General features: G+C 36.8%; 1 protein-coding gene across 6 annotated transcripts in view; it reads left to right on the top strand.

Moving 5' to 3' along the window:
• The window catches only part of PHF14 (PHD finger protein 14), a 181,268-nt gene that overhangs the window by 19,593 nt on the left and 145,161 nt on the right, over nt 1-16,514 (top strand). For all 6 annotated transcript variants that reach the window (XM_058180685.1, XM_058180691.1, XM_058180688.1 and 3 more), the window contains exons 4-5: nt 11,621-11,765; nt 14,523-14,682. In XM_058180685.1, coding sequence (XP_058036668.1) covers nt 11,621-11,765; nt 14,523-14,682 — 305 coding nt within the window. The remainder of the gene's footprint in view (nt 1-11,620; nt 11,766-14,522; nt 14,683-16,514) is intronic.

Here is a 16,514-nt window from a genome sequence, read left to right as displayed (position 1 = left end):
AAGAAGTTGGCCTTGGCTGAATTTGATCATATCTTATTTAGGAGTAAGCTTCACTAAAATTGTGGAGTTTTCTTGGAGTAAATGTATATGTAGAGTGACTTATGTTGCTTAAAATTTTCTAGGAACCATGTGTTTCAAATATAAAAACTGGACTAATTACAGTTTTAAAATTAATTACCATATTTTTCGGTGTATAACACACACACACACACACACACACACACACACACACACACACACACACACAAACACAAACACCCAAAGTGGGTGGAAGTGTCTGTGCATCTTATAGAGCAAATGTTGGCGAAGCCCTGGCCACCCACTGACCACCACCCTTTGGCTTCTGCCTCCCAGCAAATCCGGAAGGCAGATCCAACTGCAAATCAGCTGCTTGTGCTAAATCAGGCTGTGCTGAAGCTGACCAGGCTTTTTGCTGTTTTTTGCAAGGAGGCAAATTGCTGGGAGGCAGAGGCAGATTTTTTTTCTTGTTTTTCTTTCCAAAAGCTAGGTGTGTCTTATAGTAAAAAATTGGATATATTTGCCCTGTGTCCTGGGATTTTATTCTTTGTTTGCAGGTGGTGATAGTGATGTTGGCCAACTGAATATGACACAACTATGGCAATGATCTTTTATTGATATTAGTGAGAAAGTCAATCAGCCTAGGAAGATATTATTGAATATAAGAGCAAAATATTACTAGTACAGATTTTAGAATTGCTGTGAATTGGAAAATAAAGAACGATTAGAAAAACTGTAGATAATTTATTTTTATTTTTCATTTTCAAAAAACCTTTATTAAAATTTAAAATATTAAAATACTAATACAAATACATCTGTAACAAAAATACATCCATCATAGTTGTACAATTCAACGTTGTTCCAACCGTACACAAATCTTAACTCTATTCATATATTCTCAGATATTCCTTCTTGATCAAATATATGTAAACACAATTTATGCCTTAATTTGATCTGTATATTTCCTATTTTTATTTTCTATCCATTGATACCAGTTTTCCCAGGTTGAATAATATTCCGAGTCTTCCTTGTTATTTAATTCTATAGTCCATTTCTCCACACTCAAAATTTCTCCAGATTGTTACACAATCTGTTGGGATAGTATTTATTTTATTTATTTATTTATTTATTTTTCAAATTTATATACCGCCCTATCTCCCTAAGGACTCAGGGCGGTTCACAGGCAGTTAAAATACATATAAATACAGATTAAAAAACAACAATTAAAAAACTTATTCTATTGCCCAAATTTAAAATAGTATAAATAATAAAAAACCCTTAAAACCCATAACTTTAAAATCTAATCCAGTCCCGCGCAGATAAATAAGTGTGTTTTAAGCTTGTGACGAAAGGTTCGGAGGTCCGGAAGTTGACGAAGTCCTGGAGGGAGTTCGTTCCAGAGGGTGGGAGCCCCCACAGAGAAGGCCCTTCCCCTGGGTGTCGCCAGACGGCACTGCCTAGCTGACGGCACCCTGAGGAGTCCCTCTCTGTGAGAGCGCACGGGTCGGTGAGAGGTATTTGGTAGCAGTAGGCGGTCCCGTAAATAGCCCGGCCCTATGCCTACTAGTAGACATTTTCCAGGCTTCTGCGAGTACAGTTCTCACTTCTATAATAATATGAATGATCAAATATTTAATCTTTTTAGGATATTTTCCCTTAATGATCCCCAGAAGAAATAGTTCAGGCTTCAATTCTATTCGGCAATGTATAATTTCATTTAACCATTTTTGAATTTTAATCTAGTATTTTTTGATTTCTGGGCAATACATGAAAAATGCTACCTTGCGCTTTTTTTACGTTTTCAGCAATTAGGGTTTATATTGGAGTACATTTTTGCAAGTCTTGTTGGGCCTAAGTGCCACCAATAGAACATTTTATACTGATTTTCTTTATATGTGGCAGATTTTGTTAATGTATAATTTTTCTTCCAAATTTTTTCCCAATCTTCTAACTCAATATTATGTCCCACATTTTCAGCCAAAGCTATCATTGGCCCTTTACGATTTCCTCTTCCAAATCAAAATTTAATAAATAATTATATATTGTAGATAGTAATTTCTCTTCCGGGTCTGTTAATAATTTGTCTAGTTGTGTTAAATTCTGTTCAAATCCAAATTCCTCTAAATCTTTTTTGTATCTCGATTGTAGCTGGAGATAAGGCCACCAATCTATAATTATTCTCTGCTCCTTTAATTCTTGGTTGGATTTTAATCTTCCCCCATTATCCAAAATTTCATTATATTTTACCATTTTACCAATGTCTAATGTGTTAGGGTGAATCATTGCCTCCATAGTAGATAGCCAGGATTTTAAAATAGTTGTTCTTCCTAATTCCCTCCCAGGTCTGTATCAGCGAATCTCGCAATGTATGTCTATAGAAATATAAATGTTTCTTGTTTCTGGCACTTCATATGAAAGCATGCCACCCCATCTGAAGTTTGTGTCCTTCCAATGTTAGAATTCACCTGTTCTTTAAATTTATACGTTCCCTGACCCAAACCAAACTTGCTGCTTTTCCGACACAGGGAGTCCAAAGCCACCTCTACTTCTCCTGTCCTGAAGTGAAATTAATTTTATCCTTGCCTTTTTTCCTGCCCATGCAAACTTCATAGTCATCCTATTTAATTATTTTAAAAAATTATTGTCTAGTTTTATGGGGATCGTTTGAAATAGATGGAGCAATTTTGGCAAAATATTCATTTTAATTGTTGTGATTTTTCCTAATAATGACAGTTGTAACTTCCCCCATCTTTCCAGATCTTCCCTATTTGTTGTATTAATTTCATGTAGTTATTCTTTTTTAATGCTGAGCATCTTGCTCTTAGCCAAACACCTACATATTTCACTTTTTTTACAATTTGAAGCCCCATTCTTTTCTCAAGTTCTCCCTTTTGTTTCTCTGATAAATTCTTGACTAACATTTTAGTTTTTTCTTTGTTAATTTTGAGGCTTGCGACCTCCCCATATTTCTCTATCTCTTGCAATACTATCGGCCCAGATTCCAATGGGTCACCTATGACAAATACCATATCATCTGTGAATGCCTGTAATTTGAATTCTTCCTGTTTAATTTTAGTTCATTTCCACATTTAGTTTAATTCTTTGTAGTAGTGTCTCTAGATCAGGATAAAGAGCAGAGGTGACAGTGGACAGCCCTGCCTTTGTTATCTTAAATAGGTCTGTGGTCTCCCCATTTATTATTACCCTTGCCTTTTCGGTAGAGTAAATCGACTCAATCATCTTTTCAGATTTATCTTCGAATTTCATGGCTTTAATTTGTTGGACCATAAATTCCCAATTAATGTTATCGAAAGCTTTTTGAGCATCCAGGAAGACAAGGGCCTCTCGTCTCTCTGGGTGCACCTCATAATATTCCAGTATATTAATTACTATTCTAGTATTATTTCTAATTTGTCTCATAGGGAGAAATCCATTTTGGTCTGTATGTAACTTCTCATTTAGTATTTTTTTTTATCCCTTCTGTCATAATATTCATAAAAAAGTTATAATCCAAATTTAACAGTGAGATTGATCTATAATTCTTAATTTGTTTATTGTCGTGCCTTCTTTAGGGATCAGGGTAATTTATGCCTCTTTCAATGATTCTGGTACCTTTTCTTCCTTCAAGACTTCATTACGTATTTTCAATAGTAATAATTCTATTGAATCTTGTAGTGTTTATAAATTTCCCTTGGCAACCCATCTAGTCCTAGGGTCTTATTACTTTTTTGCTTCCGAATTGCTTCTTTAAGTTCGAACAATGTTATTTCTTTATTTAGTACTTCCGTTTCGTTTTCTCTCATTGAGAACACAATTTCTTCCTTCAAATAATCACTTATTTTCCCCTGTACTGTTTCTTCTTGTCTATAAAGCCTTTCAAAGAATCCTTGTGTAATGTTCTTTTTCTTCTCCATATTACTTTCCACGGTTCCATTTTCATCTTGTAGCTGATGTATTATTCTTTTTCCTCTTTCCTTTTTTAATTGATAGGCCAGCCACTTCCCTGGTTTATTAGCATATTCAAAATAATTTTGTTTTGCAAATTTTAAATTTCTTGTCAATTCTTTTTGAATGAAGTTAACAGAGTTGAAAGAGTTAACAGAGTTGAAATCTATGCTCAATATTCTCCAAACTCAAGCATCCCCCAACAAATGGCTATTCAACTTATACTCAAAGTCAACCATCACTATTTTATGTAATTGGTCCCATTGTCATATTGTTTTTATTTTCAGGAGCTGCTTTCTAACATCTACTTGAAATGACATGCTCTAGATTCCTTGTAAGTAATCTTCCTGTATCTCTCTAGTTCCCTTTTAAAGCTGAGGGCACTATTTCCTGTCTTCAAGCACTTAAAATGGTTTTCAAGGATTTCTCAAAATACCTAAAAGATAATACATACAGATTTAGGCAGTACTTTAGTTCTTAATCAGTACTTTTGATACAGCATATCTGGCTTGGGAAGTTGAAAATCATTCAGATTAAATAGCTGTTCTTTGATCTTATTTCTGTTTCAACTTTCAACCCAGGCCCTTAAGTCTGTTTCTAACCGAACACATATGCTGAAATACATATTTTTTTTCAGAACACGCCAAAAAAAGAATTAAGGAGCTGTATTTTTTCAGTGTTTCCTGTTAGTATCACACTATCTACATTCTTTTTATTTCGAAATGTTGGGGAAAAAACTTAAATGTTGTGAGCATTCTTTGTAATCTCATCTCATTTTTGACCTTAGTCTTTCTGACATTTCTTCTGTTCCGGGATATTTGTACATATATTTTTATTTATTATCTCTCTTGTTTTCCAGGTCTTTTATATGGCCTTTATTTTGTTGTTAGATCTTCACTAAGTTTTTAGTGCAATGACTTTGGGTTCTTTTGTCTTTTATTTTTTTTATCTTCATTGAAATTGCTTGCAGTTGTACTTCTTTAAAATAAAACCTTGCTCTTATATTGAATTTCTTTCCCATTCGTTTTTTTTTCTTACCACACAGTTCTAACTAAGACTTCTATGAGTTTTTTTTTAATATAGATTTCCTAATGCATTTAAACGTCATTCAGCATTAATTTTATTAAAATAAAATATTCCAGGACTTTATTGTCACCTTCTCTAATGTTCTAACTAACTATTTTCCATTAGTTAGTCAAAATTTGCTTAATTTCTTGTGCCTTCCTCTAGCTCTAAGAGAGACTGTTGTCAGCAAGAATGTTTCTTGGAAACCTGAAGGTATTATGTCAAGCTAGTTATATTCACCGTCATGGCTATATTTAAGTTTTGTTCTTTATTTTTAGAAAACACTCCACATGGAGAAAAATAGTAATAAAACCGATAAAAACGTTGTTTTTAATTTTACCTACTTACTTAAACTGAAATACCACTTACAGCAATGCCAAATTTATTTGTTTAGCTTTGTTATGACTATTTTCAACATGCACTGACATTCATTCTTTCGCTCCTTCTGATTAGATCTAGCAAATCGTATTTGTCTTTCTATACTAAGAACTGAAGTTTGTCTTTGCTGACATTAAGATATAGGTAATGAAGAACATGCAGCTTATGAGCCAATATTATTTATTGATTTGTTAATCAAGTCAAGTTACTTAGATTCATTTACAGTAGTATTTCCATCTTATCCTGTAGTGCCAAAGATTGAATGTAGATATCTATATAAAAGAAATTTACTTCGTGGTTTTCATTTTTGCCATCTTTTGGGATGGAGACAGTATGCCTTCTTTGTCATGGCCACTGCCCTCTGGAATAGCATCCCTCAGAGATATGGATGATGTCCACTTTCCTGGAATTTCCCAAATAAATAATAAGACACACACACACATATCAGTTTAAAACTCTTCTGGTCAAACACTCTATGCTTCAGCGACCACATTTTACAATCTTGTGAATTGCAACACATCTTGTGCCCTTTAATAATACATAATAACTCACTCCAAATCTCAGAAATCCCACAGATCTCACTTGTCTATATCACTTGCAAGACAAAATCTCTATAGTACTAGTCTTTCTCTTCCTGTTCTTCTATCATAGTAATAACAGTGGAAAAGTACCATCTGAGACACTAAGTTGTGTGGGCTGGCAAAAAGGGATAATTGTCAGTGGCATGATAAGTCTTAGAATTTTTCTTGTTCCATTTATAATATGTATTTCTGACAAACAATACATTTAATGAATGAATCATTTTGATTATCACACCTCTTTCTGTTTATAATAAGGAGTCCGGTAGTAACATGATTATTTTCTAAGTCCTCTTCCAGGGGCACTTCTGCCTTTAGGAAACCACTTTGTGTCTTCTATTCCGTAATGCGTCTTTCCATGAAGGCTGAGACTCTTTTTCTTCCTCAGAGGGTTTCAAAGCTATTGCTGAATTCCAGTGGCACAAAATATGGTCTCTAGGTCTTGTAATTGTCATTCTTGCTTGTTGGGTTTGTTTCATTTTAATATTTTTTCTTAAGGAGAATCATTTCATTTCTCAACAATTTTTGCAGTATCCCATTTATTTGAGCTAATACATTTTCATCCTCTCTTATGAGATGAAGTGTGGAAAGTTACAAATATAAATATAAATATGTGTGTGTGTGTGTGTGTGTGTGTGTGTAGGTCTTCGGTTATTCGGGTTTTCTCCCGCGTAAAATTGGAAGTGTCTTGGCGACGTTTCGACGAAATCCCATTCGTCATCATCATGCTAGGTGCTTACAGCTTCGTATTTCTAGGAGAAATGTATGATCACAGCTGTTTCTTCCTTTTAACTGCTAGTGGGGGTTTGAACTGATTGGTTGGGAGCTTGGCTGTGTTCTGATTGGGTGGAGGTGTGTTCTGATTGGTTGGAGGTTTGGCTGTGCTCTAATTGGATGGTGGGGTTGGCTGTGCTCTGATTGGCTGGGGGTGTGTTCTGTTGGGGGGGCCTTGGTTGTCCTCAGGTTGGTTTGAGATGCAGGGGGATTTGAATTGGTGAGTTACATTACTATTGTTTGGCTTCGCGTTCGTGGTCGTGCTACATCTTCATGGTGGGTGTCAGTCTGCTTCATGTATGGATTGGAGGGGTTTGAAATGGCTAATGATGGTCGTGGTCGTGCTTCATTATCGGTGTGGGTTTGAATTTGGTTTCTGTATGGATGTGTGATGGTGACATGCTGTGTGGCACTCGTGAGTGTGGGTCTTGCATCATTCTTCATGTTAGGGACTTGTTTGTCGATAAGGGTGGGTTTCCAAATGGCTGGTAGGTGGGAGGTATCAACTCGTTTATTCATGCTGTGTGGCCGTTTTTCTATCTCAATGGTTTCTCTGATTATTCTGTTGTTAAAGTGTCCAGTTTTGGCGATAGTTCTGGTATTTTTAAAATCAATTTTATGTCCTGTGGCTTTAAGGTGTTGGACCAGGGAAGAAGTTGGTTCCTCTTTTTTGATTGAGTTCTTATGTTCTTCAATGTGTGCACTTATTCTTCTGTTGGTTTGTCCGATGTATGTGGTGCTGCAGGCGGTGCATGGGATTTCATATACTCCTTGATTTTCTAACTCAATTTTGTCTTTGGGGTTTCTTAGGATGGTGGATATTTTTTGGTTTGTGCAGAATGCTGTCTTGATGTTGTGTTTGTGGAGGATCTTGCCGATTCTGTCTGTGGTACCTTTTATATATAGGAGGAGGGCTTTGCCGTTTTCTTGTTCTCTGTCTTGGATTTTAGTGGGGGTTTCTTTATGGATTAATTTAATAATCTTATTTCTTTGGAATCCATTGGATGTTAGTACGTTAGTGAGAGTGTGTAGTTCGGTTTTTAGGTGTTGTTCATCAGCTAAGCGTTTTGTTCTAGAGATGAGTGTCTTGGCTACAGAGTTGATCTGAGCTGGGTGGTAATGTAAGAGTGTGTGCAGATAGCGGTTTGTGTGTGTTTTCTTCTGGTAGATGGTGTGTCCTAGGGAGCCATTGGATTTCCTGTAGACTAAAACATCCAGGAAGGGAAGTTGGTTGTTAGCTTCTGTTTCCATGGTGAATTGTATTTTGGGGTGTAGGCTGTTGAGGTATGTGAGGAAGTTGTTCAGTTTTTCTTTCCCGTGTGGCTAGATTATGAAGGTGTCGTCTACGTATCTGAGCCAGAGTTTGGGTTTGTGGTCAGATTTTTCTAGAGCTTGGGTTTCAAAGTGTTCCATGTAGAGGTTTGCAATGACAGGAGAGAGGGGTGATCCCATAGGTGCTCGTTCTGTTTGTTTGTATTTTTGTCCATTATAGATGAATTATGTGTTGGATAGGCAGTGGCTGGTCAGATCTAGGATGTGCTTGGGGGGGTTATATTTGTTTTGGATGGCTGTTAAGGCTTCTTTGATTGGCACTTGGGTGAAGAGGGATCGAAGCTCACAAGTAGATTGCTGGGCTGTAAGTTTTGTTTCTTTATGATCTCTATGAACTGGAATGAGTTTTTTACGTGTGAGGCGATGGATTCTGCATAGGGCTGTAGTTGTTTGGCGAGAAATTTGGCTAGGTTTTGTAGAGGTGAGCCTATGGAACTGACTATGGGTCTGAGTGGGATTCCTTCTTTGTGTATCTTGGGGAGACCATAGAGTTTAGGGCATCTGGATGATTTCTCTCTGGGAATGATTCTTTGCTGGATTTCTTCGTTGATGGGGGAGGCTTTTATTTTGGATCTGGTGGTTTTTTCTAGGTAGGTGGTAGAGTCTGTGTTTAGGGGTTTGTATGTGGAGTCTTGCAGTAGGTTGGTTAATTTGGTTTGGTAGTCAGATGTGTTCATAACCACCGTGGCGTTGCCCTTGTCTGCTGGTAGGATTATTATGCTGGTGTCTTCTTTCAGGTTAAGTAGTGCTGTCTGTTCCTCTTTGGGTAAGTTGCTTTTGGGTGGCTTGCTGCTGCAGAGGATGTTGGTGATTTTGAGTCTGATTCTGTTAGCGTCATCAGGGTTGATTTTTGTCAGGCTGGTTTCAACTCCACATATAATGGTTTCAGTGGGGATGAGTTTGGGAGCAACTGCAAAGTTGAATCCTTTGGAAAGGACATCAGTTTCGGCTTTGGTGAGGATCCTATCTGAGATGTTATGCACTGTTTGTTTCATGTGTGGCTGTGAGGGGGGAGGGGTTTGGTTCTGGCGTTCTTGTAGTCTTTGGAGTTTGTTGGTGTGTGTCTCTGTCTTGAGGGTGGTCTGTGTTTCAGCTCTCCAGATGGCAAGTTGTTTGGATTTGTCCCAAAGTGCAGGGTGGATCTTGTTGCTGAGTTTGAGGTGAAGTGTGAGGGGATCTTTGTTGATTCGATCTAGGAGGAATCTTTTTGTGTGAAGTTCATTTCTGATTAGGGCCAATTCTATTCTTTTTAGGATGCGTTTGGTGGCTGCAGAGTTGGAGTGGAATTTCAATTGGAAGCATGTGGGGATTAAATTTTGATCTCGGCAGTTGTGTAGGAATGCGAGGTCACGTAAAATGGAAGCTGAAACCTCAGAAAACAAATATATATATATATGTATGTATGTATGTATGTATGTATGTCCTTTGTTATTTGGGTTTTCTCCCGCGTAAAATTGGAAGTGTCTTGGCGACGTTTCGACGAAGTCTCATTCGTCATCTTCAGGCTTCAGCTTCGTGCTTCTGGGAGCAATGTGTGATTGCAGCTGTTTCTTCCTTTTTAACTGCTAGTGGGGGTTTGAACTGATTGGGTGGGAGCTTGGCTGTGCTCTGATTGGATGGGGGTTGTTTTGTGCTCTGATTGGCTGGGGGTGTGTCCTGTGTTGGTGGGGGCTTGGTTGTGCTCAGATTAGTCTGAGTTGCAGGGAGATTTGAGCTGGTGAGCTGCATTGCTATTGTTTGGCTTCGTGTTTGTGGTCGTGCTACATCTTCATAGTGGGTGTCAGTCTGCTGCATGTATGGATTGGAGGGGTTTGAAATGGCTAATGTTGCAGCTGCGGTCTGGCTTCTGGTCCTTGGTCGTGCTTCCTGATCAGTGTGGGTTTGGGTCTGCTTTCTGGGTGGATGTGTGGTGGTGACATCCTGTATGGACCTCGTGAGTGTGGGTCTGGTGTCATTCCTCGTGTTAGGGATTCGTTTGTCAATAAGGGCGGGTTTCCAAAGGGCTGGTAGGCGGGAGGTATCATTTCGTTTGTTCATGCTGTGTGGGCGTTTTTCTATCTCGATGGCTTCTCTGATTATTCTGTTGTTAAAGTGTTCAGTTTTGGCGATAGTTCTGGTCTTTTTAAAGTCAATATCGTGTCCTGTGGCTTTACACCTTACACCTGGTCCAACACCTTAAAGCCACAGGACATGATATTGACTTTAAAAAGACACCAACTATGAAGATGTAGCACGACCACAAACACGAAGCCAAACAATAGCAATGCAGCTCACCAGCTCAAATCCCCCTGCAACTCAGACTAATCTGAGCACAACCAAGCCCCCACCAACACAGGACACACCCCCAGCCAATCAGAGCACAAAACAACCCCCATCCAATCAGAGCACAGCCAAGCTCCCACCCAATCAGTTCAAACCCCCACTAGCAGTTAAAAAGGAAGAAACAGCTGCAATCACACATTGCTCCCAGAAGCACGAAGCTGAAGCCTGAAGATGACGAATGAGACTTCATCGAAACGTCGCCAAGACACTTCCAATTTTACGCGGGAGAAAACCCGAATAACCAAAGACCTACATATATGCTTGCAATATTGCAGGTTCAAGTCCCACCAGGCCCAAGGTTGACTCAGCCTTCCATCCTTTATAAGGTAGGTAAAATGAGGACCCAGATTGTTGGGGGGCAATAAGTTGACTTTGTATATAGTATACAAAATGGATGAAGACTATTGCCTGACATAGTGTAAGCCGCCCTGAGTCTTTGGAGAAGGGCGGGATATAAATGCAAATAAAATAAAATAAATAAATAAATAAATATATAGATATATAGATATATAGATATATATAGACACACACACACACACACACACACACACACACACACACACACACACACACAGCAAAAATACCAGGTAATTTCAGTTCAGATCACAAAGCATAGAAAGCATTGTAATCCACAATTATAAAGTCATGTGTATTTATTTTCTGTTTTTAAGCCACTATGAAAAATATTTTTATTCCATCCTCAAACTGTTAAATTAGTTGAGTACATGTTAACTTTAATGAGTACGTTTATTAGGAAATGCCTCTTAAATTCTGTTACCATATTGCTAGCTTTCCCTTTTTATTCATCCAGTTTGTTCAGTTCCTGGAAACTGGCTGTCTTTATTACTTTTAGGGTATCTATAAAAGTCTCTGCTTACCCAATCATTCTGTGTCTTAGAATGGACAATCTCCTATCAGCACAGAATATATTGTCAAGCCTATTAATTCTTCTATCTTCTCTTAGTCTAATGGAGAAAGGTGAGCAGGAAAATTACAAGGGTAAGGGTTATTTAGGAACCGAAGTAATTGTAATTGGTATATTATTTACTTATTTACCACGTTCCCATAACATTACATAACAGTGAAATAAAAGGATTGAACAATAAAATTGGTCAACTACAATATGATTATAAAGATAATTTAAATGCAAAGTATGAGTCCCCTTAATACCTTTTCTAATGTAACTAAAAAATTTTTTTTATTGATAGGACTCTCTGATTCTTGAAAAATCTCAAAATTGGAGCTCCCAGAAAATGGATCATATTATGATTTGTTGTGTTTGCCTTGGAGATAATAGTGAAGATGCTGATGAAATAATTCAGTGTGACAATTGTGGAATAACAGTACATGAAGGTAATTCTATCATGTCTTCAATTTACTCTGAGTAATGAAGCATTACTATTCTTTTAATAGTATTGAGCGAATTTGTTTCTGAGTAGGTTAAATAAATGGATTTTATAATTGTCTAATAATGTAATTAACAGAACTTATGGGTATGTATATCCTTATGAATAGTGTATCATTAAAATGATATTGCTAAAGGCTTATGGTACTATAGGTTTATGGTATTATATATTGTTTTGAGGTTTGAAAAGAATGTTTTTTTTAATCCAGATGACAAGTGTTTCTTTAACTGATTGTTTCCTGCTTCTTTATCTATAGAAATGTATATAATCAGAAAGTCATGTGTTTCCAACTGATTATTGGTCATATTAATTGATTCAGCAATCATTTGAAGTTTCAGTGGGACTGAATAAAATGTTTCATGACTGCTCCTTGTGGTTACAGCCTTCACAGTGTCCCCACAGTCATGAGATTACAATTCTGGCATTTGGCAGCCAGTTCACAATTATGCTCACAGTGTCCAATGATCATGTGATCACCATTTGCCTTCCAACAAACAAAATCAGTAGAGAAGTCACAAATGATGATCATGTGATGTTGCACTTAATGACTGTGTGAGATTCACTTAACAACAGCAACTGGAACTGGTGCTAATGCCAATGTAAATTGGTGCAGTCATGTCACATTGCATGTTATAACCATATTGCTTAGTGATAGCATTGCCAGTTCCAGTTACTGTTGTTAAACAGCTATATTTATATTCTGTATGCTTCTTTCCACCCCAACTTTTTGAGTTTTGAATAGAAATTTTAAAAAAACAATCAGGAGCCTTTGTTTCAGAAAAACAACCAGTTTTATTGAGTTATTAAATAAGTATTAAATGTTAGTACTAGGTATGCTAGTATATTATTTTTCAGTTGAGGAATTCTGATTTGTAGTTATATATTCTTACAGAAATTAATGGAAAGATACCATAAAATGCCACGAAATTCCATCAGAATGATTGGTTGAGAAGGAACACAATACTCCTGTTGTATACATATTTAATTGCATTGAATATAGTTGAAACTAAGATTTAACTATTTAATCCAACCTCAATATTATTTTGTCTCAAATCATAAACTACACTTGAAATAAGATTCATTTAAATAGATTAGGAGAGATTTCTTTAGGCCCATTAATAGGCATGATAAGAAAGTGGCAACCAAGTTATAGTCTAAAAGTCCTGGTTTCTCTTTAAGCAAAATATAATTAGCCCAACATTCCATCCTTTCATAGCCCCAGCTATACAATAATTCCTAACTTTTAGAGTTAGCAGTAGACCTGCGGCAATTCCTGATAGTACTGATTTCTGAGCTGGTTTATTCTCAATATACATTTATAATTTACTCCAACATATAAATTAAATTAATAATAGAAAAATAAGCATGGAAGATGGACTGGGCTAGTTTCTGCAATATATAGATTCTGGTTTTGTTCATAATAGAGCTTTTTTCTTATTAGATATCAATGTGAAAAAAATACTTTTGACTAGCAATATATTAATAGTGCTTTTAGAAAGTGTTGCCCAGTCCTAGAGAAGAAATGTAATTATTTTAAAGTGCTTTTTTATAAATGTTCTTTTGTAAAATTCCATTTTTAAAAGTGAAATTCCATAAATGTTTTTATGGCTGTCTTTAAACAAAAATCCACCAAGGTAAATTGTGATACTGGAACTGAGCATCTCCACCTGCATCCATTTTCCTATTCACAAAAAGACTAAAGAAAAATACTTAGTACTTGTTACATCTTGACTTAGAGATGTAACTGATTCATTTTTTATATATATGGTGAACTCCCGTTACTTGTCCCAGCTTCCGCCAACCTAGCAATTTGAAAGCACATAAAAATGCAGGTAGAAAAATAGTGACCACCTTTGGTGGGAAGGTAATAACGTTCCGGGTGCCTTTGGCATTTAGTCATGCTGGCCACATGACCACGGAGATGGTTTCGGACAGGGCTGGCTCTTTGGTTTTGAAACGGAGATAAGTACCACCCCCTAGAGTTGGGAATGACTAGCACATATGTGCAAGGGGAACCTTTACCTTTACCTTTACCTTTATACATATATGTATATATTTACACTTTTGTTTACTGTAACATTGTTATTTACATACTGTAAAATTTCCTGAATATTAATTTATTTTGCAAGCATTATTCAAAAGTCATCCTTGTTTCTATTCTTATAAAACTTCTTTTTCTTCAGGATTCTCTATTTACTGCTACATTGTTATTAAGCGGTGCTTAATATGCTACTTAACCATTCTTATAATGGCTTGAAATACTTCTTGTTTTAAAATATTGTTTATTCTGAATTTTTTTCTGTTGATAGGTAATTATACAATACAATCAAATATACAAGTCAACAAAAGTTTTCTTTTTCTTGGAGTCAGCATAATTAGAAAACTTAAAAGGGTAGGGGCTTCTGCAGACATTAAAAAAATCATTTTTTGTTTGTTTTCTTGTAAAGAAAATACAAGAAAATACTAGAATTCTGAATTCTTTGTCATTGTGAAATTTATTACTTACTTATTCTTATATATTTGATTGTATTGTATTGTATTGACATATACATTACTTCCTTTATTATGTATAAGATCAATATAATCAGAATCCATAGTAAATGTGTCCTCCTGTTCCTTGGTTTTTCTGCCTCTTAAATTTAGTGTTTCACTACTTGATAATATCATTCTTACTTTAAAATCTGTATGTTTCTTTTGTTTGCAGGTTGTTATGGTGTTGATGGTGAAAGTGATTCCATTATGAGCTCTGCTTCAGAAAATTCCACTGAACCATGGTTTTGTGATGCTTGCAAATGCGGTGTCTCTCCAAGCTGTGAACTTTGTCCCAATCAAGATGGAATCTTCAAGGAGACAGATGCTGGCAGGTTAGTTAAAATAAACTATAGGTAGGTCTCTGAAAATTAACTTTTGATTTTTGTGCTTTTATTAATAAGTTGATTTGATATATGCAAAGAAGTGAAAAAAGATACAAATAAGACTAACAATAAACAGAAACAAAAAGAAAAGCATATTTTAAAAGTTCAGTTTTGAAACATACATTAAATTTGAGTACATAGAGTAATATTTTCATTGCATTAATATCCTGTCAGTTCATTAGGACAGAGTAAATGCATTCCAGTCCAGAATTGTAAATATTTGTTAATGAGCAATAGTGCCACATTTTTGCTGTGCCACATGCCTAGTAATTCCATATATATTCAAATATTAATTCCAACTTTTTGTATTAATTCAAAAGCAGATTGAGATTTTTAAATCATATTACTGTTCTCAAAACCATAGAAATGTGTATGTTAAACCAAAAGCAATTAAGTTACAACCAGCTTTTTAATGTTTTTTTTCCTTAATTCTTGCACTATACTATTAAATTTTTGTATAGAACATTCATAATTATCAATAAGGCATGACAACTATTCATCATTATGCCTAATTTGGAAAATGCTATTAACTTTTTTCTTTCTAATATTTAAACTACAACTTAGAAAATGGCCAGATTCCTTTAGCAGGTCTTCAGAATCAAAGGCTTCCCAGTATAAGACTTCGTTTATTCATAGCATATATAACAATCCTAAAATCATAATACTCACTCTATGACAGTGATGGTGAACCTTTTCGGCACTGAGTGCTGAAAAGGGAGTATTTCGTGTGTGGTTGTCAGGGCCGCAACAGGAAGAGAAGCTGCCATGGGGGCATGCGCGGGCCAGATAAGGTATTTCTGGTTTCCAGTGCGCTGTACATGCGCCGATCAGCTGGTTGGCATTCATGCTCATGCCGGGAAACGGAAGACCAGTTCTTCTGGTTTCTGGCACTGCCACAAGCACAAAGGCCATCTCGTGCGCATGTGCACCAGAAACCTGGAAGAGGAACGGATGACGCTTTGTGTGCCTGGCGACGTGGCTCCATGTGCCACTTCAGGCACGTGTGCCATAGGTTTGCCATCACGGCTCTATGAGATAATTTAGGCCATGAAGTTTAAGTCTATATTCTGTGCAGGAATGTATTGTGTGGGACTTGAAATTACTCAATAATATAATAATAATAATAATAATATTTTAATTTGTATACCGCCCTTCTCCCGAAGGACTCAGGGCGGTGAACAGGCAGATAAAATACAAACATACACAATAGCTAAAAACAACCCTTAAAAGAATGATTTAAATTTGCCCCAAAATTTAAAATAACAATACAACCCACAAAATTACAAACATTTAAAAACCCATCAACTTCAATTAAAATTAAGAATAAAATCAAGCTAGTCCAGCCATACGAAATAAATAGGTTTTAAGTTCGCGGCGAAAGGTCCTAAGGTCAGATAGTTGTCGAAGCCGAGGGAAGTTCGTTCCACAGGGTGAGCCCCCACAGAGAAGGCCCTCCCCTGGGGCCGCCAGTCGACACTGTTTGGCTGACGGCACCCTGAGGAGTCCCTCTCTGTGGGAACGCACCGGACGATGGGAGATAGAGGCCGGCAGTAGACGGTCCCATAAACAGCCCGGCCCTAAGCCATGGAGCGCTTTAAAGGTGGTAACCAATACCTTGAAGCGCACCCAGAAGACAACAGGTAGCCAGTGCAGTCTGCGCAGGATAGGTGTTACGTGGGAGTTCCGAGCCGCTCCCTCAATAACCCGCGCAGCCGCATTCTGGACTAGCTGAAGTCTCCGGGTGCTCTTCAAGGGGAGCCCCATGTAGAGAGCATTGCAGT

This window comes from Ahaetulla prasina, chromosome 4 (genome assembly GCF_028640845.1).
Source record: "Ahaetulla prasina isolate Xishuangbanna chromosome 4, ASM2864084v1, whole genome shotgun sequence".
Lineage (NCBI taxonomy): Eukaryota > Metazoa > Chordata > Lepidosauria > Squamata > Colubridae > Ahaetulla > Ahaetulla prasina.
The sequence above is the reverse complement of the archived record's forward strand: the minus strand, read 5'-3'. Positions and strand labels throughout refer to the sequence as shown.